Source organism: Daktulosphaira vitifoliae, unplaced genomic scaffold (genome assembly GCF_025091365.1).
Source record: "Daktulosphaira vitifoliae isolate Bord-2020 unplaced genomic scaffold, ASM2509136v1 Scaffold_1, whole genome shotgun sequence".
NCBI lineage: Eukaryota > Metazoa > Arthropoda > Insecta > Hemiptera > Phylloxeridae > Daktulosphaira > Daktulosphaira vitifoliae.
This window is the reverse complement of record NW_026099572.1, coordinates 29,919,913-29,944,059: the sequence shown is the minus strand read 5'-3', so window position 1 is coordinate 29,944,059 and position 24,147 is coordinate 29,919,913. Positions and strand designations below refer to the sequence as shown.

Sequence of the window (24,147 nt, the reverse complement as noted above, 5' to 3'; positions counted from 1 at the left end):
ATTTTAGAATATTTAACAGAATAATTTGAAAAAATTTTCTTAGTAGACTAATATTTATAAATTTGATGTTCAAACATTACATCAAAACACGCTATATATGAATTTCTAACCACAATTAAAATTAACGAGTGTTTGTACTTGAAAATAATAAAGTGTACTTAAGAGGCTTTTATACTATTAAGGAAGCGTTGCTATGTTTGATTTATTTCGAAAACTACTGAATTTGTTAATTTTTTCCATTTTTCATCTTACCTCTTAAAAAAATACTATAAAGGTTTAAAATCCTATTTAATTAACTTAAATTGATGCTTGGGTTTTTTTTTTACATAATCTTATTATTTTTTGCAGAATCACTAGCGATATAATTTACAATTTCACCATTTAAGATTTTAAAAAATATTGTTTTCCATAATAATAGTTTTAGCCGTAGACTTTTAGTATAACTTATTATGTTGATAATTAACTATATGAAAAATCATAGGAATTTTAAATTAGAGGTTTTTATTTTAGTTTAATTTATATTATTCTATACTGAATATGATAATAATGATATAATAATTCAGTCTTGATGAAACAAGTTCATTTAAAAGCTCTTTTATTGTAATATTTGGATATAGATATTGTGTACTTTACCTAATTATCTCAACAACCTTGATTTTATTATCTCATTATTATTTTTTAACTAGAGTTTGATTTTAATCACTAACCGAGATAATTATCTTAATTCGTGATTTTAATCATCACATTAACATCTGTTAATGTGAGGTTATGTTTTTTGGAGGTATTGAAATTGTTTTTATTTCCCTGAAAAATCGATAAGGTAACTTCTACTCCTGAAAAAACAAGCGACGCGAGTTTTATATGATAATCAATTTGAACTATTTAAAAGTTATTAGCTAAGAAACATTGAATTGAATAATATAAGACACTTGTTTAATCTGCAGATAAGTGTTTTAAACACGTTTTGTTTTAAAATAAATAAATTATCTACGTTTCCCCCTCTTGTGAGTATACGGTCATAGAATTCCACTGAGCTCAGGTAAAATAGTAGTGGCTTTAAAACTTATAATACTGTTGAATTCATTCGTCTGGTGGTTTTCTTCTTAAATACAGTAGTGCTGTGATTGTCAGCTAACTTTTGTTAAATTCAAATCAGTATTAATTTAGTCAATAATTCATTTTATATAAGGTACTATGGCTGAAGATGAATTCTTTGAAGGAGCTGAAAAGTTATTAGAAATTTGGTTTGGTCGTCAAGACGGTCAAGTAGAAAATGGTGACTTAAGAAAAATACCAAGGTAACATTTTTTTTCTTTTATTGTTGAAAATTAATTGTGCAATAAAATTCATTGTTTATTTACAAACTACAATATGCTTTGATAACATAATAGTTGCCTAAGATAAGTAATTGTTATTTTTTTCATAAATATTTATGTGAATGTTTATTAGGCACTAGTTATTTGAAATCTCAGTTACTCATAAATTAGATATTTTTAAAATAGTTTTATTTATCTTTAAATAATAGCACCATTCATTTTTAAGAAGTCCTAAAAATCTATACATTTTATGTTAATGGTTTAGTTTCAGAATTAATGTAAGCATGTTCAAAGAAATAACTTATTGTATAAATTTAATAATTGGTTTTGAATTGAATAAAAACAACTAAGCATATTTAAATTTTTGTAAAACTATACTTAGAGCAAAAATTGCTCTAACATCTTAATAATTCTGTGACAGAATGATGAAATATATATCAAAGACCCAGGCGGGAAAGCTTTTAGGTCACTCATTTATGAATTTTTAATTACTGTTTTTTTCTTATTAGATCAAGAAAACAAGCCAAATCTATATATCATAATAATTTTCTTTAATTAAAAATAATATACGAAGTTATTATAAGTAAAGTTATCCTTTTCTTTGTAGCAATTCTATAGAGTCCAGGCAGTGATCATCATTTGCTCATCTTACCAGTGTATGCATGCTTTAGATGTTATTATTTAATAATATTTAAAGTATATTTTAAATAAGGGTGGCCAAGTTAAATTACTGAACTACATTATTTAAAAATAATATTCTAAAAATTACTTTACTATAATTATTGCATTAAATAATAAAATATATTTTATTAAAAACTATATTTTTATTACTTATAAAGTGTTTATTTTAAGTGTTTTTTTTAATTTTGTATTCATATTTAAGAGTACTGGTTTTAACTATATAAGTAGAATTCTAAAAATTTGTTTCTGTGATGATTATATTCTTCTAACTCTTACACAATATTAAAATATAAATTTCATTAAATATAACTAAATTCTAAAACTTTTGTTTTACCTTATTTATTTTTTTGGTTTTATTAAAAAAATGTATAATTATTTACTACAATCAATGACTAAAAACTAAATGACATGAAAAAACTTAGTTAATATATTTATGACAAGAATGATCAATTTTGTATTAGTAGCTTTTTAGAAAAGAATGATGGTTTATTTTTATGATACTTCAATCTTAGTAGAGTAAATATGCAAACTATTTTGTGTACAAGATATGATCCTTAATTGATAGTTGAAAATTAATTTTTCAATTATACAGTTTTGGGAAAATATATTATGTGAGTGATAATGTTTAAAATAAAAAAAAATTATACCACTGTTTATCCCAATGTACCACTGAGTAAAATTGAGTTTTAAGTTACCTATTTCCCTAATAGCAAAATAATATTTTTTCAGTTGATAATCAAAAAAAATTCTATTTTATAATGAAATAAAACTTATTGTGAAGTCTACTATGAATTTGGTTAAATAAAGGGATAATTATTAAGTTTAGTCAGTGTTGTATGTATATTGAAAAGTAATGTTCATTTAACAAAAGCAAAGATGATTAAATCTTAAGTATTAAAAAAACTATTTATAAAAATATCTAAAAAATTCCAGAATTTATACAAAATGAGTTATGATATTTATATTTGTTTTGTTTCTAAATTCTGATGTTTATGTAGAAAAAAAAATATTATTATTTTATTTTAGTTCGAAATTTGGTATAAGTCCAATGACTGTTGATGCCAATTCATGAAAATTAAAATGACTATTCTTTGTGTAAAGGTTAGAAGTTTTAATTTATGAGTTTTCAGTTGTAACAACTAATACAGTCATTAAATATATTATATCTGATGATAAATTACAATAGCTTCTAACAATTATCTTTTTTTTTTTTTTTAATTTTTTATCTATTTCTAGTATATGATAAATTAATGCTAAAGTACTTTAATGCCTGTTATGAACTTTAAATGATAAGCCTATTTTAGACATATTTGTAGACATTAGTACTTAAAGACTGTGTAGGATATAATCTAAATAATTTATGTTAAAAAAAATTTTAAGTAGATGTTATCAATACAAAAGTAAATATTAGTTTTAAATGATTTCAGGTAGGTTTTAATTTTTAATATAATTACATAGTATTAACCAGTGGAAAAGATATAAAAAAATTGTGATTATTTGAGATGTTCATAAATTTTTATTAATTATAAGGTAATCCTTATTAGGGATTTTTTTTATAACTTTATTGATGAAAAAACTTTTATTCAAAATTCTGGACATATTGAATTGTTAATTAATTTAAAATACAATGTACAATTAAAGTCTACAATGTGAAATTATTTTATAATAATAAATTAAAAATTTATTTCAGTTTTTAGTACATATATTAGAAAATCAACAAGTTTTGTTTAATTTTATTTATTTATGTATATAAAATGATTAATTTATAATTGAATGATGAATTTTTCCAAAAATAATTATAATTTAGAGAATATCTATTTTGTGGGAGAGAGAAGCGGATTGTGTTTTTTTTATCATTAGATATTTCTTTACCATACTTTTACTACCCAGGTGTAAAAATATTCATAACTCCTGAACTACTTTAGTAGGTGTGGGTAATAAGACCTAGCTATACTTTGTACTAAATCTAATATAAGCTAGGTCTTATACAAACTTAGCTACGCCTAAAATAAGCTAAGCTAAGGCTAATATATGCTAGGCTTTATTACCCGCAACTACCATAGTTCAAAATTTGTAAGTAACCAGTTATTTTCATAATGAGATCATTTTCTAACATTTAAGATAGTTTAAAATATTAATATATGAATGCATGTTGATATTTTAAAGTTTATACCCTTATAAGAAATGGACTTAAAAAATATTTAACAGTGTAAAAATCAACAAATAATTATTATTTAACAAATCCAAAAAAACATTTTAATAATATTATTACTTAAAAAGAAATTGAGTAGTCAATAATAAATCAATTACTCTGTATATAAAAACATCAAGTAATGGCAAGAAGACAGTACATTAATACAATTGATATTTTTGTATGTTTTTTGTATTTTTATTTAATGTGTTTAATTGTATTTTATTAGCTAATTTTATATACTATATTTATACATAGTTGAGTAAAATATCAAAGGTTTTTTTAAAAAACAGTTTTATCATATTTATTCATTACAGTATAAAATTTAATTCCTTTATTACCCACTTTATTATATCACAGTTTTTACATTCCTCCATCTTTGTTAATAATAATTAATTACATAAACCATTATAAGTTTATAGTAGTATATGTAATTAATACCGACTATTAAGTTTTCTATATAGTTTAAATTTTAATTATATTTATGGTTTCATTAAACTGTTATCAAATTCAATTTCACTTTACAATAAAACATGTCTAAAGACAGATTTTTTAATTTTTTTGAAGAGAGGATCTGAAAAATATGTATTTGAAAAACATTAATAAAAATGAATATTTTACTATGAATATTATTCATATAGTATGCGTATAAACCCCTGGACCCACTCGTAAATTCACTATTGAAATAGTAATATGACAGAGTAAGCGTTTGTCTGATTTACATTGGCAAAAATGTTAAAAAAAAAATTAGAGTGTACCAAATGTAATTTTGTGCCTTTTTAAATGTTTAATGTATATACGTTTTTAGAAGACTATAGGTATAATTTTTCAACATTTTAAGTAATACTTTTGTCATTTTGAAGGAATTCTCGTAATCCAAAATAGCCCAAAATTTGTTCCTATGGGAGTTATCCTCTTAAAAAATTAAACCAGTTTTTTATGTTTCCCATTTATTTAATGTAAATTTATATAATTACATCTAAAAATTTTATATTATACAATGTTTTTTTTTTAAATTTCCATTTTTATAAATATGTAATTTGTAATTTTTATGGTTTAATCTTGTAGGTAAAATTATGGTCTGTGGATGAGTTTATCCAATATAGTTAATATATTTTTTAATTTACCAAACTTTTCAATTTTCTAATGTTAAATTCAAGTATTATTTTATTTTGCGTTGAAAAAAATTAGAGAGCTTAAAACTAATTTCTAAAAAGAGAAATTATATCTATTATAATCGTATCTTGACCGCGCTGATTATCATATAAAAATTTGCCAACCCCAAATATTTTTATGAATTATACACTATGAAATACGGATTTTAAATGATAAAAAATAAATCTTTGATATAAAAGTTAATTTTTGTCTAAAGTTAGATGTCTTTGTATTAGTAAAATATATTTCACTTATCATAATAGATAAGTCCATTTTTATACATAAATTTTTAAGTGTTAATTATCTTAATTGAAAATGTTTTGCAAAGTACTTGTGATTTCCTTAGAGTATTTATATTGGTAGTACAAGATGATCCTATTATAAATTTGTGAGTACATACTTTATTATACTTTTGTCATTAGAGCTGGTACTTAATGTAATCGGTGAAGTATTTTTTTTATAAAAAAAAATAAATGAGACATAATAAATTAAGATAATTTATATGAAATATTAACATTAAATTAATGGTGAAGTCTGAAATGTTTTAAACGAAATATTATGTTAGTTTTATAATTATTAATTTATTACGTACAATACTTTTTAACGTCTGTTTGAAAATACAACGTCGATATTTTTAAATTCATCATATTTATCATAGAAAGTATTTATTATTTAGGTAATTGTCGTGACAAGTGTCTTTAATCATATTCCATCAATATACAATAACTTGAACATTGTCCCACATATGTCACTATTTATAAGGAGACAAAATTTTTATCTGACGCTATTCAATATAGTTTATTAAATCACCCATGTTAATTTTTATTATGCCTATTAATAATTATACAAATTATTAATCAACATATATAATCATACAATGAAATTCATTACGCTAATGAAATAATATTTTCTCGATTTCTACTAAATTTTACTAATGTAACATATTTCTTTACTTTTAAAAATTATAAAAAAATAATAAAATTTATTTATTTATTTTTTTATTTATTTCATCAAAGATGATGATGATTACGCCCATTTATTATTTTATTTTTGATTGAGTTCCTTTCATTTAATTTCAAGGTCTGATTTATTTAAATACTTAACGAATAGTTGAACAGTTGGTTCGGCACAATAATCAGTTATCTACATATTTTAAGAAAAATAACTGAAAAAACTAAATAATTTTCGTATTTTGCATTGTTAGTTGGGTTATCAATTTTTATGTTATAATATTTTTTATTGTAAAGTGCGTGGTGTGGCCTAGTTAATCATTCAGTTGTCGTATTTACGCCGTTGTTTATCTTCGCTGTTTGCTATTAGTTCCCGGATGAACGACTAAACGGGAATTTTAACAAAGACGCACACCTTGTCCCCTTACTGGTTCCTTCAGCTATGAGGTTGCGTCAGCCAGTATAAAAATCTTGTCAAGTTAATAAGGTCGATCCGACCTCAAATAGTTTAGATAGAGGCTAAGGAGATAATGATGAATATTGTTTAATGCAAAGTATAGGTAGATTTTTTGCTAACATTTTTGGAAAGAGCTAGAATAATCTAATAAAAGAAAATGACAGGGGGTTAACTTATGATAACAAAACAATTTTTTTTTTAATTTGGCAGGTTAAGCCTTTCAAACTCTCCCTCCCTGAAGTCGCCTATAAAAAACTGGTTTGCACTTAAGTCGCACTTAACTATTGGACAAATTAATTTTTATTAAGAAATATTAAAACAAACATTACAAAATAGTAGGGATAACTACTAAAACCTTAAATTTAATCACTTTTTAAAAGTAATTCGTAAAAAGTAATGTGATCTATAATTTGTTTAATAATTTATTTTAAAAATCCTATTATTTTTGATATACCGAATGTATTAAAAGTATTAAATTTTTCTTCAAGTATTTAATAAAACTTATTCATAGACACAATTTAAAAACAATATTTATGAGATCTTACTTAATTTCTCCTGTCCTTAAAAATATTTCTATATTTCTTAAATAAATTTACATATAATTTTAGAGTGGCTGTAAAAGAATTGGAGGGGCTAAGTACTTTTAGACCCTCGCCCAAGATTTCACTAATGACTTTTACTTCGATGTGTACATTTCACTAATATGAATTGTATATATTCTTTTTTTTTTTAGAGAAAAGTTTAAAGATCTTTTAAAACATGCCAGTTGCGAGGTTATCAGTTTTTCTAGCAATGACGAAATCGACGCATATGTTTTGAGGTAAAAAAAAAAAATTTTAATTAATTAAAAGATTTTGCAAATTTTTTGTGTAAAAATAACTAGAAATAGAAACATAATACGCTGAGTTTTAATAGTGCTTCAAAATATTTATAAATTTTGTTAAGTTATTCCAAACACATCATCAACCAATACAAATTTCTATTAATAGGCTTGAAATTTTTGTAATGTAATATAACTGGGGTTATTTCGTTGGAGAGAATTAGGGGGGTTTATTTCCTACTAAAATGAAAAATATTTTTAAACTACTGTATACAGGGTGGCCCACCACTCACTGACAACTTAAATAACTTTTGATTCAGTTAATATTTTTAGCTGATTTTTTTTTTAAATAATAGTTATACGTTAGGTCTATAGCTATATCTCAATAATTAATTTTTTTACATTTTATTAAAAATATTAATTATTTTTAAATTTTAAATAAAATGTAAAAAAAAAATCTAAGATAGCTATTTTGTAGAGTAGAATTTAAGAAAAATTTTAGTAAAAAAATATCTTATTAATATTCAATAGTAAATATTCTGTAGCGTTTTGAAGTTTGTGAAAATTTGAATTTTCATGTACTATTTTACGGTTATAAACATTGAAATACGTATTGAGAAAAGGACAGAAGAAAACGCTATCTTTTCATGATTACTGTGTATACATATGATGATAGTGTGTATACATTACAAACTTGGCATAAATACCATGATAAGAAATTAGATAAGGCAATTATTACTTATCACTCTCATTCAAAAGTATCTTGAAAAGATAGCGTTTTCTTCTGTCCTTTTCTCAATACGTATTTCAATGTTTAATACCGTAAAATAGTACATGAAAATTCAAATTTTCACAAACTTCAAAACGCTACAGAATATTTACTATTGAATATTAATAAGATATTTTTTTACTAAAATTTTTCTTAAATTCTACTCTACAAAATAGCTATCTTAGATTTTTTTTTTACATTTTATTTAAAATTTAAAAATAATTAATATTTTTAATAAAATGTAAAAAAATTAATTATTGAGATATAGCTATAGACCTAACGTATAACTATTATTTAAAAAAAAAATCAGCTAAAAATATTAACTGAATCAAAAGTTATTTAAGTTGTCAGTGAGTGGGCCACCCTGTATTTTTACAACAATTTTACACAAATTTCAGGCAGTTGTTGTATTACTGATTGAGCTAAACAAATAATTCTAAAACAAATTATACATAAATTTATAAAAATTGTTTTATATTTTAGTGAAAGTAGCATGTTTGTAACAAAACGTCAGTTTATTTTAAAAACTTGTGGCACTACTACTCCTATAGAATGCATTAAACCTTTGTTGTTATACGTTCATGAGTATACTGGATTTGATGAAGTAGATGATGTGTTTTATTCACGCAAAAATTTTGATAGACCCGAATTACAAAAAAACACATATCAAAGTTTTAAATTGGAGATACAAGCATTAGATATTATATTTAAAGGCAGTATGTAATTTTTTCAATTTTGTAAAATTTTAGAAAATAGTTTGTTTATTTATAATTATTTCCATAGCTGGTGTAGCTAGATGTATGCATTCTTCAAAAAGTGGTGACTCATGGTTTTTATATGCATTACATCCTGTGAAATGTTTCACTAAAGAAAAACAACAATCTGATCAGACTTTGGAAATACTTATGACACAACTCAATCCTGATGTTATGCAAATATTTACCAAAGAACAATCTGCTAATGCTACTCAAGCAACTCAGGTAATAATAAAATTAAAACTTTACTATTTTTCTAATGTTTATGGTATTGTGAAATGCTATTTATTATTTATTTTAGAATTCAGGTATCGCAAAATTATTGCCTAATATGAAGATAGATGATTTTCTATTTGATCCATGTGGTTATTCCATGAATGGAATTGCTAAAGAGGTATATATATTTCTTTAATTTGTACATTTAAGGATCTTTTTATGTAAAATTTTATTTTAAACTTTTTATTAATTTTGTACTAGTATTTTAATTTGTATTATGTAACTTATAAGAGATCCACACAGTCTTGGGTATAAGGCTCTATCATTCTATCTATTCTATAGATCATTCTAATCTAAGATTTTTTTAATAAATAACTAGTTCAGTAATTGAAGTCCCATTCTAGTGCTGAAATAATTACTCATCCACGAGTACAAACAGCTTAAAAGCCTTTCCTTAAGAGGAAGTTGCTATTTCTCTTAATGGGCATTAATTGAAAAAAAAAGAACTTATAAGTCATGTCTATTTAGTTTTATATTTTTAGGGTCATTATATGACTATTCATATAACACCACAACAAGAGTTTTCATATGTAAGTTTTGAGACTAATGTTCCTCAAAGTTCGTATAAAGAATTGATTTCCAAAGTACTAAAAACATTCCAACCAAAAAAATTTATTGTTACTATGTTTACAAATCAAGTAAGTAGATTCTTAAATTATTGTGCAATTCATTTGACTAAAAAATAAATATCTTTACAGAAATCGCCTAGTAAATCCAATCATAAGGAATTGAAAAATTTAACAGAGCTAGGAGAATGGCGTCAAGATACAAATAAAACATGCTCATTGAAGAATCATGACCTATCTGTATCATTTTACTCCAAATATCCCAGCTGAGATCAACCAGTATGGGACAAGCTTCGTTTCAATTATCAAATACCAAGAATTCCAGATTACACAACCGTCCTAGTTTCTCTAGTCTGCATAAAATTATTAGCTGTCACAGAACCACTTTATTATTTTACATGGCGTCGCTTTAAAATTGTTTAAAAGTATTTGCATTTTTGTTATCAATCACATTATTCTGTTAAAATGTTATAAAATTTTGTTAATTTGTAAAACATTAAGACTTATATACAATGTTTGTTCCTGAAATGGATACAAGTAATTTGCTTGTTAATTGTGATTATTATATGGTGGGTATTTTGATTCGAGGCATGTACTGAAACTGATGCGTCTCTATATTTTCCTTCTTTTTTTTATTAGATTTTCGTTTTTGTTGTTTGAAACTACACGTTCTGTTTGACTGTTCAGATTTTCTATTTTAAGTTTATGACCATGTTTAGATTATGCATTTTATTAATTATTTATTTTAAAAGTTATTAAAATAATTAAAAAGTTAAAATAAAATTTTTCCATTTTTCTGTTTTTTATTCCTGAAAACTTTAGGGGCTGAAAATATTTATTATAAAAATAAAGTATTATTATTCTATTTAAAAATGATTCTATTTATTTCTTTTACTAAATACTTTTAGTGATGTTATATTTATTTTTAAATTTGTTTAGATATAAAATTGTTAAGCTCAGCTCTATGGTTACTTAAGAGAAAAGAGAATGTTATATATAGTGATTAAATAATAATTATTATTTCATTGAGTATAATAAATTATAAGTAAAAAATTAGTTTTTTAACAATTAAAAAGAATATTGAATTATACACGTTGTATTTACTTGGCCAAATTAATCCATTCAACCATCCCTTAAAAATATGAGTGAACTATTTTTTGATAGTCTGATCATTCAAATATTATTTTAAACCTTAAAAATCTCTCTTATCCAAAGTTTTTATTTCACTAACACTGTGAAATAAATATTAATTTGTCAAATTTAAATATTGATAAGTTAATATATTAATATAAGGGAAATAAATTAATACACAAAAATTAATAGAATTTAATTACTGCTTTTATTTATACAATAAATGTTCTATAATATTGACAAATAAAGACTATTTTACCAATGTATGTATTAATGTTAATAGACTTGGCTCGTAAAATTAGCCTACTCAATGTTCAAATATTGTAAAAGGAAACATGGGTTTTAATATTTAGTTTAATTTATAGTTAAAGAAAAGTGAACAATTTACATAATATGTAAATATAATATTTTTGTTAATTACAAAGAACCAAAATCAATAGGTTCGATTGCTCACACTGTAATAAAGTTTTACCATATTATAATTTATTGTATGCCTGTGTGTATTATGTGATATCTTTAGAGAGATAACACATTCACTTCTATATTGTTTTACTTGGAGTATAGTCCGTCGTATGTAATCTTACTTTATGATTTATTTAAGTGCAATTTTAAAGTTAATGTTTACGATCTAGTATTGTTATTTTAAATAAAAATTAACAATATTATTACTTATTTATGGGAAATTTTCCATAGAAATGTGACATTAAAAAGTATTTTTAAAAAAATGACGTGGAAATGGATGTCAATCCGTCAAACAACAAATTGTCGGTCGAAAAGTCTAAAAGACAATTGGTTATTCAACGATTGGATTCTATAAAAAATCTTTTTGGATGTGATTTGCATATAACTGAAGAAAGTACTGATAATTGTACATTCATTGTCAGTAGATTAGACAAATACAGAGTATTAGATGATGACTTGATTAGAAGATTAAAAGTAAGTTTAAAATATATGAATCCACTTATATTAGTGTTTTTACAGAGATGAGTTCATAATGTACTTTTTAATTTAGGTAAAAATTTTATTATTAGGTATAAGCCAAAAACCTACACATAAGCCTCGCATTATTTATTTATAACTATATATTTTTATCTTAAGTTGATTTAAAAAAATCCTCAAGTCAATATTGAACTGACATATATTTTTTGATTTCCAGATTTTATTACTTTTAAATTAGTTTAATTATGACACCAGTTTAACTTTTTATTTTACTTTAATCTAGTAAATTAATAATTTAAGAATAACAGTTTATTTTAATAATTCATATGAACAATTAACAATGTCAAACTATGATTCTTGAGTCAATATAAAAAGTTATTATGTAAACTACGGTCCCTAGAAAATACAATTAAGTTAAATCCTGTTACACATAAAAAGACAATAGACCAGTCTTCCATTCACACAAAAAGAAATAATATGGTACAACATATATACACTAAATTGTGAAAGGTGCTCATGAACATCCTGTTTATATGTATGAATGTAAACATGTGCAAGTGTGTGATTTACTTTCCCTTTCAATAACAGTTTAAATCAATCTCCACAAACTTTGAGTTATTATTAATTAAATAGATAATTTATTAATTACTCATTCATATGAAATTTTAATTATAATAAAATATAACCATATTAATTCTTAGTTACATTTAAAAGTATTAAATGTAACATTTTATTTATTATGTACATAAAAAAAAAATTGAATATAAATAAATTAATAATTGATAAATAAACCATATAAATTTGAAAAAAAAATATATGTATTTATATAAAAATACAAAATATATCTTTTTTTTTATAAATCAATACTATTCTATAATTAAAAAAAAAAAAAATTGATCATATTTCCTTTCACTCCCCTTTAAAATAGTATCAAATTGAGTTTTTTTAATGGAAACATATATGTTTAACTAGCTTAAAAATAAAGAAATAAACTAATAAGAAAATGACTGATCAATAACATATAGGGCTAGTATTTTGAAAGATAGTATTTTTATAAATGTAGAAGTAGTGTGGTTCATTGATGTAAAAAATTAAAATAAACAGATCTGCATATCATCTCCATTCATTAATGTATAGTGTTAATAAATTTAATAATACAAGTTAAGTAGTTGTTAACAGGTCACTTCTTTAATTAGATAATTTCCTTATATTTCAGCTAGTTTAACATATAATAATGTTTCCATTCAAAATACTTCAGTTGATTTACAGTAACTCATAGTTTAGTAATTTTTTTTTATTCCTTCAGGATTAAAAATCTTAAATTTAATTTTGTTAAATGAGAATCCTTATTTTTAACTTGATATTATGATAAAAAAAAATTATAATTTTTTTTATCTATTAAGCTGTTTATCCGTTACAGCATTTTAAATACATGTGATAAGTATGTAGCGAAAGCAAAATGCACATACTCTAGTTGAGCTGTAACTCTAAGGGAATAAAAAAAATTATTTAACTACAAATTATTATAGAGTATTTTAAATTTAATATTTTTTCTTTTTATAAAAATATGAAATTCTCAAAATTTTAAGAAAAATTAGTATCTTAATAAATTTAGATCACCCTGTACATTTGAATAAAATAAACTTGAAACAATTGTTTAATTTTTAAAATTATTTTGTATAAATGACCTTTTTTTTGTTTAAAAAGTCATTATGTCATTAAGTCACACTACAACAAAAGTCTTTGAAATCCTAACAAATGAATTAATATATTCTTTTTTGTGCAAAATATTAATTTATCATGAAATATTATCAAATATGAAAAAAAGAAATTTACTATTTAATTAAATGCTTCACAATTCGTTGAGATTTCGAACTCTCATTTTTCTTTCCTAAAGCAAAAGTACGAAATTGCAACCTCTAGTCATGTGGAATCATAACTATTTATATCATTAAATATATAGCAGAGACAATTATCAGGATATAATTATGTTGTAGTTATTAATAGTGATTCAAAATTAATTTTATTTTGACAAAATAAATTATATAAATTCACTCCTTTTTTTGTCACTTTTCCTTTTATCTTAACAAAATGATGTTATTATATTAATATAAAAATTAACATTTTTATAATAATTTTTAACATTAAATTAAAAAAAAAATCTTTACAACTTTAATGTAAAACAAACTGATTATTCTTACGTAAATCTAAGTCAATGAAAAAAAAAACAACATTAATAAGATATTTATTTATTTTCTTTACATTATCATTAATTAAAATTCCCATTTTATTTATATTTGCGCGCAGATAAATATTTTTTATTTGAATTTTTATAAAAAAAACTTATAAAATAATGGATTTTACTGCTGCGTTTAAAATACATGCCACTCAAGTTGTAAATTTCAATACTGTTTTAAACTTGGTATACTGAATATAGAAATCGAAATAAGCTGTTTGATAAAAGAAAAAAACTTAAGGATTTAGAGAGCTTGCTCATTAAATTTACCTCAATCAGACAAATAGACTTTTTTTTAATTATATTGATAGTCAAATGGCTTCACTTGAGAAAATTAAACTTCTTAAAAAAAGTATTTTCCACATCTCTGCTGTCGCATGATAAAATTAATCCACAATTGATGATTTACTAACAGTATTGCTGGTGACGTCAGTTGTTTTATAACGTTTTATGAAAAATTTACATAAAAAATTAGACTAATATTTAATATTAGTATAATTTTTAAATTAAAATAAAAGATTTTGAATCTTTAAAAGAACCGTTTGTGACTAATCCTTATCAAAATTAGGTCTTACTTATTATGAATAAAATTAATTAAAATAGAACTTTGTAATTTTCTACTTTTTTTTTACATGAATGAAAAATAATTACGAAATTAAAGAAAACACGTCAAATCGACCTTAATTCTATTATCCCGCAGCTTTATTTTATGATTATTAAGTGAAGCACGTGCTAATAAAAAAAATTTGTTTGTTCATGAATTTTCCCACTTATGTTATTACTCATATGTTTATATGTTGTTATAAACATAAAACTCGATGACATTAATTTAAATTCAATTCATGAAAATTAAAACAACAAACTAAAATATATTCGATGATATTTATACAGAAAACATAAAGTGTTAAATAACGTACTAACAGTTTTTAATGTAGCTGTAAATATAGCAGTTAAATTTTCATTATTAAAGTACCTTTGACTTGGGGAATGCTTTTGGTATTTTTAATATGTTTAACACTTTACTAAGAATTAAAGTTTTTAGGTCACTATATTGGACTTATTTGTCGGTTATGAATTAAAGAATTTTTTTAAAACTATAATCAACTTATTTTAATGCTATGTTTTTAATTTGTGTCATAGATAGACAATGTTAATGTCTAAAAAATGTTCCACTGATTAACTGTTGAGAGGGTAACTAATTCAATGTTAATGTAGTGCTTTGAATTTTATGATTTTTCATACTTCGACATATTTTTTAATGGTCTTTAGTAACGGTAACTTCATTATGTTAAAAGTGTGGTATATAATTCTATTTACACCTGTAGTTGTGCGTAAACGTATTTTTTAGTTCTTCTTATGCTTTTCGATCTCACCATGACCCCACGACAACGGGGCCTCATCGTCACCACCGCCGACGTCGTTCAGGTCCGTTAACCCTTCGTACTTGAATTACGCCGTCTTGGGTTTTTTTTCTTCGTTGTTTTTATCGATGGCAGTGGTAATGCATATAATGTAACAACAATAACAATATACAAGCAGTAGTAAATAAATACACTATAGTAGGAGTTCCGTGGATCTGGCTGTGGATTGGAGGGGGTCCCCAGACCTTCACTCCCGGAAGCGCATGGCGACGATTCGGGTCAGTGTCGTGTTGTTTCTCCCGGATCCACCACAGTCCTGACACGGACGCGAGCTCATCCGGATCTTGAGCTGTGCCGTGGAGTATTGAATGATCTCTTGAAGTGATTTAGTAGTAGTTTAGGTTCTCCGGCTGTGCGCGTATCAACCGCACGCCACTGATCGCGAAATCTAACAACTTTACGCCGATATGACCTTTGCTAGTCTACAACTACGAGTAAGTTATTATTTTTGTTTCGAGTAAGTTATGTTAGCATTGTTTGAAATTTTTTGTCTTGCTTGTGTACATTTTACAAGCAATGCAATGTTAAAGACTATTCCGCGGTTTTCCCGAACCGGATATGCGACCCGCCACGCCACCTTGTGTAGTACATAGACCGCCGGTTACGTTTTATTTTTTGCAATTTACATACTTGCTACATTATTTGAAGATGTATAGGAATTTCGTCATCACGTTTTAAATGTGCATTTTTTACATTTACCTGTAATACTTGGTTATTTGGACATAGATGTCATATAATATAATGAAGTAAAGATTATTCAAAAATTTTTAATTTCAAAATTTGTATTCCATTTACCTAATAAAAAATTTAAGCCTTATGAAAATTTAGAATCATAAGATTGTAAAAAAAGCTCATACTTTTTAAATTTGGTATCTGAGACCACCGGAAAACTGGTAATTTTTGTATTATTAGAAGTTTACAAAAATGTAGCAGATTTAATTGCATAATAAATAAGACATGCGCGCTGTACAAGTCTAATTTAAAATTACCTATTACTATTCTTTATTAATGAATTGAAGCTTTGAAATTATTTAATTAAATTTTTTCATTATTTTTACTGAGTTAACTTGTTTTTAATGTAGATTCTCTTTATAACTTAAATTCTAATTTAATAAAAGAGGTATTTAATCCAATCTATTTTCATAAATACATAAATTCTGTAAAACATTAGATCTTCGAATATTAAATTTATTGATTGAACATTAAACATGAAGTTAGGAAAGAAATAATTTAATTATTTTAGGATATTTAAATTTGTTTAAGTTCTGTTGCTTTTATTGATATAACTATTATTCTATATAAAAAATAATTTTAAAAACCATGATTATGTTTGCAGTGTTATGTTGACTCGTTAAATGATCTTCAACAAGGATTAGGAGAATGTAGCAATGATGATTCAAGTTATGATTCAGATTTTGGAGGTGACGAAGACGCCACTAGTGCTAGTTTTAGTCACCTTGATATTAGTCGAACGACTTCAGACACATTAGGAGCTGAATATGCAGACTATATTAGTGCTCCAGCATATAAATCTAGAGTTGACTTTGCTCTTAAACTTGGTTATACTGAAAGATTAGTACAAGCTGCTTTAAATAAATTAGGTTCTGAACCTACTCAAGATCAACTTTTAGCTGTATGTATTAAATAACCACTATTATAGCAACTAAATTGCTATATTGTGTAATGTATATATCATAAAATATTAAAGACTAGTTTATTTAAATATTTTTAGGAATTAATTAAACTCGGAGCTCAGTGTGGACATAAATTATTAGGCGATTCTGATGGAGAAGAAATTCAATCTCTTAATTCAAATGATCAAAATATACAATCTCCTAAACTCAGGCACATTGTTATTGATGGAAGCAATGTAGCTATGAGGCAAGTTCTTTTATAAATATTTGTTTATATAAAATTAATAGAGTTATTTAAAAAAATTAGTCATGGTAACAAGGAGACTTTTTCATGTCGTGGTATCAAAATTTGTGTTGATTGGTTTCGAATGAGAGGTCATACAGATATAACAGTTTTTGTGCCTAAATGGCGAAAAGAAGCATCAAGACCCGATAACCGAATTATTGGTATGTAATTAGTTAAAATATTGAAAAAAGATTTATAATATAAATTATAAAATGTATAGAATTAAAAAAAAATTAATGTTAATTTTTAGATCAAGAAATTTTATTAGATTTGGAGCGTGCAAGGATGTTGGTTTTTACTCCTTCTAGAGAAATTGGTGGAAAAAGAATGGTTTGCTATGATGACCGTTACATTTTACGATTAGCAGCAGAGTTAGATGGTGTAGTAGTATCAAATGATAATTACCGAGATTTGGCAAATGAGAGTCCTGCATTCCGTTCAGTAGTTCAGAACAATATTTTAATGTATTCTTTTGTTAATGATAGATTTATGCCTCCAGATGATCCTTTAGGGAGGTCAGGTCCAACATTAGAAGTATTTTTACGAAGTAAAGCACCTGGTGTTGGTTTAACTGCTGTAAGTAGTGAAACATGTCCTTATGGTAAAAAATGTACGTATGGAAATAAGTGTAAATTTAGCCATCCTGAAAGGGGACATCAACCTATAAAGTCTGTTACTGAGCGATTATTAGAACATGCTCAACGACAATCTCTAACTAGTCGCCAAGTCAAAGGAAAATCTATGAGTTTACCATTGCAATCAGGAAGTATTTCTAAAAAACCTCTTACACGTACTAGATCAAATATCCCTCAATCTAATTATCCTCAACAATCATGGGGGATGTGGAGTTCCAACACTTTTTTAGAATCAGAAACCGAATCTGATAATCTTCACAGCAAGCTCCAGCGACAATTAACATTAAATCCAATATATGATCCACGGTTACAACAACTTCGTAAAAGTCAACATTGCAATGTTACTAGAATAGCTTCTGCACCACCAGTACCTGCTCCAATATCTACTACACAATCAATAGGAGCAAGTTGCTCAGATCCACAATTATTTCCAAATTACCAGGAAGCCAGGCATAAACTTTACTATCATTTATCTTCAATATTTCCTGAAGAACAAGTGTCCACAGCTATGCAATATTATCCAAATGAAACAAATCCTCAAAAAATTTGTGCAGCCATATTAAACATGTTTCCCAAAACATGATCAAACTATGAATTAATTTATATTTTTAAGTGTGATTTTGTCTACTTTCAGTTTTATTGACAAGATGCTGACATTGATACAGTGTATCTAATTAATGTGTTGATTTATTTTTAAATCATGTATTATTATTTTTAATACTATGTTAACTACATTACTTGTATGTTTAAAGCTTTAATTTTTGCTATTGTTTTTACAAAAATAAATATTTGGTAACCTTTTTAATATTCTATTAGAATATAGAAAACCCATCAACCTGTACATATTAAATTTTAACATATTTCTATAAATACATCATTTGTTTTCTATCATAAGATTAATTTTTGTAGTAATAACCAATAAGTTGTCTTTAGAAAAACGAACATTTATATTTTTTATTTGAGTACATAATTAAAATTAATATTTTTAATTCTGCTGATTTAGCATAAACTTTTTATTAAGTTTAAAAATATCTGGTCTATGTAATTGATATAATAATCTCTCTTGAATTTTCTTAACTGCAGCAACAGTTAAAACTAAAGTTTCATGTTTTAACATACTATATACATTTAAACCTAGAAATACAATATGTTTGACTTTTGCAATATAGTTAACTTATAAGTTGTTGTCTTTTTTTAGAAACAAATTAACTTACCATAAACGGGCATTAAATTCATATGTTTGATTTCATTCAATGCAAGAGAAATATTCCTTGGCATAGTGTCCGTACTTAAAATAAAAACATTAAGATTAAATGAAAATACATTAAATATTAATTATAAACTATATATTTAATATTATTAAATTTACGTCCATGAAAATATGTATAATTTTCTTACTTTCCTAACAATTCTTTGTCGAAATATTTATACAAATTGATAGCAAAAAATGAATTTAGTTTTCATCCTTATTTAATGTATATATCTATATTTTCAAGTAGAATTTTATAAATTATTTGAAATATTTCATTCTAATTTAAATAAATTTACAATAAGGTTTTCATCATTTCCAGTTCAATTATATTATATAAATTAATTTTTGAAGGAAAATTTTTAATACAATTATCTATAATGACTATAAATTAAAAAATACTTACTCATCAATAAATAGAACTGATGGTCCCCATAATCTAAAATCAGTTAAATCATTGATGTAGCTTGGATCTTCAGTTGGTATTTCTAAATCTTTTACAACATGTAAATCATCCTAAAAAATTTATTATAATCGCTCAATAAAATTTATTTTCTAGAGAAAAAAGTTATTTCTTACTTGTGCTAATTTAATAGATAAAGTTGATGTAAGTCCATACACTCTTTTAAAGAATGGGAGCATATAAAAATGGGTTGTACAAGAACGAGGACCATGTATAACAGATCCTCCTTTAAAAAGAGGAGATCTTCTTGTACCATGTCTGGCTCTTCCTTGACCTTTTTGCGGCCAAGGTTTTTTACCACTCATATTAACTTCTGCTGTAACTTTTGTATGAGCATAACTCTAATATAAAAACAAAAACAACTTATTCACATTTATTTAAAATTATTCAATTAATTTTAATAAAGAGGATCACATTGTCCATAATTAAATAAAATGTATATATATTAAATTTTATTATAATAGAAGTCATTATTAAAGGGTATCATATATTATTTTAATATAGACTATATTAACTGTTAAGTAAGATATATCAATATTTTATAAATGTGAATAAGAGTTCTAAAATTATTCAGGTAATTTATTCAAACAAAATTTAAAAAATACCAACCACAAATCTATACTTCCTTTGCCAAACTACATTTTCATGAATCAAATCAATTCGAGGTCTAGATCCAAAAACTTGAGGGTGTAAATTAATAATAGAAGATGGATTATCCTTAATACTATCTAAAGTTGATACCCACGCTTGTCTTAAATTTGTATAGCCACCATAAACCATAGGTGTTTCTTCACTCTTCGCTATTGATAAAAAACTATGTAAACCGAATTTAAACAAAGATTAACAAATCTTACCTAATGTGTTCTTCTCATTTTGAAGCGTTGACAATCGACATAAAGACTTGAACGACGAAGGAAGGGCACTAATTTGTTTCTTCAAACGGTTCAATAACATTTTTATACTATTATAACAGGATTTTAATTCAAATGTTTTCAATTTTAAAGGCCTAATTATTGGACAAAAACTATTACTCTAATATATGGAGCATTTATGTTTCACTTACTAATATTTAGTTTTTAATCAAATAATATTAATAAAAATAATTTTTTTGTTAACATTAATGATTTAAAAAAAATGATAATTGTTATCATTCAAAGTAATTATTAAGCTTGATAAAACTTAACCTCAAATGTTTGAAATATTTTTAGGGAACGCGTTGAAAATTTAAGATGTAAAACTAATGTAATAGAAGTATATCTTAAGTGACATATGCTATGTCACTTTTATATTAATAGTAGGTTTGAAGGACTGTTCTTCCAATCATAAGTATAAAAGTTTTAAAAATCACTTTATTTTAAAACTAGGTAGATATTATTGATGCATATAGACAATCTAAGCAGTGGCATATTTTGAATGATTTCCCGGGTGGTGTCCATCTTTTAATGAACCTCACAAACGAAAATTATAGAAATGTTTACTGACGTAAAAAAAACTTACTATTTTTCTAATTACTATTTTAGAAATTGACAAATAATTTGAAATTTGAAATTTTGGTACTGTTGTATCTTAAAAGAAACAACCCTAGTGTCTTAACTTAAAGGAATAAAAGTTTAATAATAACTCGAATGTATTTATTATAGATATAATTAAACAATACAAAATAAATATACACTAAAAACACAATAAAACAATACACAAAATGAAAACTTAATGTCATAAACGTACCGCGCGAAAAGAGATTCATTTCGGTGCTCCTAAGGTCCTCTCTCCTCTACGATTCATTCCATTTCGTCTTTTATACTAAAATATTTTGTTTTTCTACTTTTTGCAAAATTAATAATACTATCGTTTTCAAAAATGTTTATAAATATTTAATTCCTGGTCTAGTAATAATAAATCAAGAAATTACAATTAAACAAAACATTACAAAAATGTTTTACTACCAGCTTTACAAATGATAAACTATATTACAGAATACAGACTGATTTTTTTATCATAACCCACTCAATAATAAATATAATAAGTAGAATAAATATAATTTAAACATTATTTTTGATTTTCTTTAGTTACACATTATTCTTAAATTATTAACTATTTAAAACTTTTTATGTTCATCCCTTATGCCTTGTAAGGGTGTCAACTTTGTCTTTTTGTCTTTTAAATGGGAACACATATTTTGAATATAATTAAATGTTTGGATTTTTAATTAAATAGTAATTGGCATTTGAATTTTTAATATAACTTTATTAGTTTATTAGATATAAACATTTAAAGTTTCAAATTTTTGAGTTAATATACATGTATAATACACATGATGATATGATTACAAATACAGTTAGCTAAATGGTTTATATGATATCAATGTCGCAGTCACGGATTGTTTATTATCAATTATGACTATCATAGATATACTTTCTGTATTGACAGTTAGTGTATTTATAAATTCACAACAATGTGCCTTACTACCATTTATAATAACAATGCTATGTACCTGCTAATTTCTTTGAAGTTGTTTTAAACAAAGTAACTCATAACTAAATACTTTATTTATAATAAGTAAACAAATAATAAAATCTCCTTTCAGTATTGATGTTCGTAAATTACTTGCTTTTGATGATGTTTCAGTGTCATTCCACTTCGAAATTATAAATAACGATTCAATTAGGTACACAAAAAGCTCAAGAAAATCATTGACAGCATAAAAACGTTCAACTCATTTAGTCGCACATAATTGTTTTAATGATTTTTTAGTTATACATTTTTGACTTTCTTCGATTTGACTTTTCAACACATCTTTTCGCTTTGGGTATATGAAAAAATCTCTAACTTTAGATGTTGTTCCTAATCAATTTCGTGTTTCTTGTATAGAAGATGAATAAGAAATAGCAAGGTTTAAAACATGAACAGCACAATGAACAAACGTCGCAAGCGGATAACTTTGGTGAATAAGAGATTGAGCTCCGTTAAATTGACCAGACATAGAAGCACATCCATCGTAACACTGTCCTCTAACGTATTTTGTTTCTACACCAAATGAATGTAAACTTTGAATAATAATATATAAACCTTTTCCAGTAGTATCTGTTGTAGGCACAAACTGAAGAATTCTTCCTTGATAATCATATTTTCAACATCTAAATATCGAACACACAAAGTTACTTGTTCGCTTCCACCAATGTCGGCCGTTTCATCAGCAAGTATTTTGAAACATCTTTGGGCATTTATGTTTGTTACGATTTTATTTAAAATAATTTTATTACAGGATTCAATTATTTCATTTTGAAGTGTTTCACTTGTATATTTTATTGTTTCTTCAGCTTCCAAAAATGATTTTAAACGGTCATCTCCTTGGGCTCTGTATCTTAATATTTCTCTAAAATTTCCTTGATTTTCTTGGATAATTTGTCATTTTCTTGATATATATTGAAGTTACAAAGATATCCGTTATTGTCAAAAAAAAAATAAAAATAATAATAATAACATTAAAAATGCAAATAATAATTAAACCTATAAGGTAGTTAAACCCTAAAGTTATTTTCGATTTGTTAAAGTCGTTAAAATTAATTCAAATCTCCTGTTATTTTCTTTTATCAGAATTATTATGTCATTAATTCAATTATTAATTAAATTGTTAAACTATATTATATATTCAACTTAATAAATTTTTATGTTGATTATAATCGCATGGCATGATGTTTTTTGTTAATAACTAAATGGAAATAGCAATTTCACATGGGCAAAATTTTTAATAGTTGCAAGAGAATAAATCCAAACGTTGATATTTTATTTCATACAGATTAAATTTTATATGCATAAATATTCTGTTAACCGATATCAAATTTATTCCACTTGAACTTTCATAAAAAAATCTCTATCATTTGTAAACTAATGTAATAAATAAACAAACAAATACAAAAGGTTTTTCTTCAAAATATCTTTAAAATATATATATATATTTTTTTTTGATAATTCTCTGTATTATTCTTAAAATATTGTATTCTTTGACCAATAATACAATTAAAATAAATAAGTATTGTTTATACTAAATTTATTTATAATTGGTTTATACATTTTTTTAATGAATTTTTACAATTAAGTTTCCTTGACAATTAGATGTAAATGTTGATTTTATCGATATTTCAGTTCACTTCGTTTTTTCCCGTGAAAAATAAACTATCGTCTTGTGTAATTATTAAGATTTATTTAATTAATTATTG

The 24,147-nt window shown here is 24.5% G+C and overlaps 3 protein-coding genes across 5 annotated transcripts; 2 read left to right on the top strand and 1 right to left on the bottom strand.

The window, feature by feature from the left end:
- Positions 1-817: 817 nt before the first annotated feature.
- LOC126895113 (S-adenosylmethionine decarboxylase proenzyme) lies at positions 818-10,663 on the top strand. 2 transcript variants are annotated; one of them, XM_050666617.1, is made up of 8 exons: positions 818-1,039; positions 1,190-1,298; positions 7,484-7,570; positions 8,823-9,055; positions 9,123-9,319; positions 9,396-9,488; positions 9,853-10,008; positions 10,069-10,663. In XM_050666617.1, the coding sequence occupies exons 2-8, from the start codon at positions 1,195-1,197 to the stop codon at positions 10,204-10,206; spliced, it is 1,008 nt and encodes a 335-aa protein (XP_050522574.1). In that variant the 5' UTR covers positions 818-1,039; positions 1,190-1,194; the 3' UTR covers positions 10,207-10,663. The 2 variants fall into 2 exon arrangements, with proteins under 2 accessions (XP_050522574.1, XP_050522573.1); XM_050666616.1 differs by lacking the exon at positions 818-1,039 and having other exon boundaries at positions 1,059-1,298.
- A 946-nt stretch (positions 10,664-11,609) lies between these two features.
- Positions 11,610-19,025, top strand: LOC126895108 (probable ribonuclease ZC3H12C). Of its 2 annotated transcripts, none has more exons than XM_050666606.1 (5): positions 11,610-12,003; positions 17,000-17,296; positions 17,396-17,544; positions 17,605-17,744; positions 17,834-19,025. In XM_050666606.1, the coding sequence occupies exons 1-5, from the start codon at positions 11,803-11,805 to the stop codon at positions 18,799-18,801; spliced, it is 1,755 nt and encodes a 584-aa protein (XP_050522563.1). In that variant the 5' UTR covers positions 11,610-11,802; the 3' UTR covers positions 18,802-19,025. The 2 variants fall into 2 exon arrangements, with proteins under 2 accessions (XP_050522563.1, XP_050522566.1); XM_050666609.1 differs by lacking the exon at positions 11,610-12,003 and adding an exon at positions 15,848-16,097.
- Positions 19,026-19,141: 116 nt separating this feature from the next.
- On the bottom strand, positions 19,142-21,057 carry LOC126895116 (39S ribosomal protein L4, mitochondrial). The gene is made up of 6 exons (XM_050666624.1): positions 20,785-21,057; positions 20,540-20,730; positions 20,047-20,271; positions 19,874-19,983; positions 19,433-19,506; positions 19,142-19,352 (listed from the first exon to the last, which is right to left on the bottom strand). Exons 1-6 carry the CDS (start codon positions 20,882-20,884, stop codon positions 19,204-19,206), a joined length of 849 nt encoding a protein of 282 aa, XP_050522581.1. The 5' UTR covers positions 20,885-21,057; the 3' UTR covers positions 19,142-19,203.
- Between the last annotated feature and the right edge of the window lie 3,090 nt (positions 21,058-24,147).

What these genes read in the sequence shown, in the direction of transcription:
- LOC126895113 (XM_050666617.1), top strand. Translation starts at nt 1,195, where the DNA reads ATGGCTGAAGATGAATTCTTTGAAGGAGCTGAAAAGTTATTAGAAATT. An exon ending in AGATATTATATTTAAAGGCA is followed by an intron (nt 9,056 to 9,122) that starts GTATGTAATTTT and finishes TTATTTCCATAG; the next exon opens with CTGGTGTAGCTAGATGTATG. An exon ending in TGAATGGAATTGCTAAAGAG is followed by an intron (nt 9,489 to 9,852) that starts GTATATATATTT and finishes TTATATTTTTAG; the next exon opens with GGTCATTATATGACTATTCA.
- LOC126895108 (XM_050666606.1), top strand. Translation starts at nt 11,803, where the DNA reads ATGGATGTCAATCCGTCAAACAACAAATTGTCGGTCGAAAAGTCTAAA. An exon ending in ACTTGATTAGAAGATTAAAA is followed by an intron (nt 12,004 to 16,999) that starts GTAAGTTTAAAA and finishes TTATGTTTGCAG; the next exon opens with TGTTATGTTGACTCGTTAAA. An exon ending in ACCCGATAACCGAATTATTG is followed by an intron (nt 17,745 to 17,833) that starts GTATGTAATTAG and finishes GTTAATTTTTAG; the next exon opens with ATCAAGAAATTTTATTAGAT.
- LOC126895116 (XM_050666624.1), bottom strand. Translation starts at nt 20,884, where the DNA reads ATGTTATTGAACCGTTTGAAGAAACAAATTAGTGCCCTTCCTTCGTCG. An exon ending in TCAGTTCTATTTATTGATGA is followed by an intron (nt 19,507 to 19,873) that starts GTAAGTATTTTT and finishes TTTTATTTTAAG; the next exon opens with TACGGACACTATGCCAAGGA. An exon ending in GAATTTAATGCCCGTTTATG is followed by an intron (nt 19,353 to 19,432) that starts GTAAGTTAATTT and finishes TTGTATTTCTAG; the next exon opens with GTTTAAATGTATATAGTATG.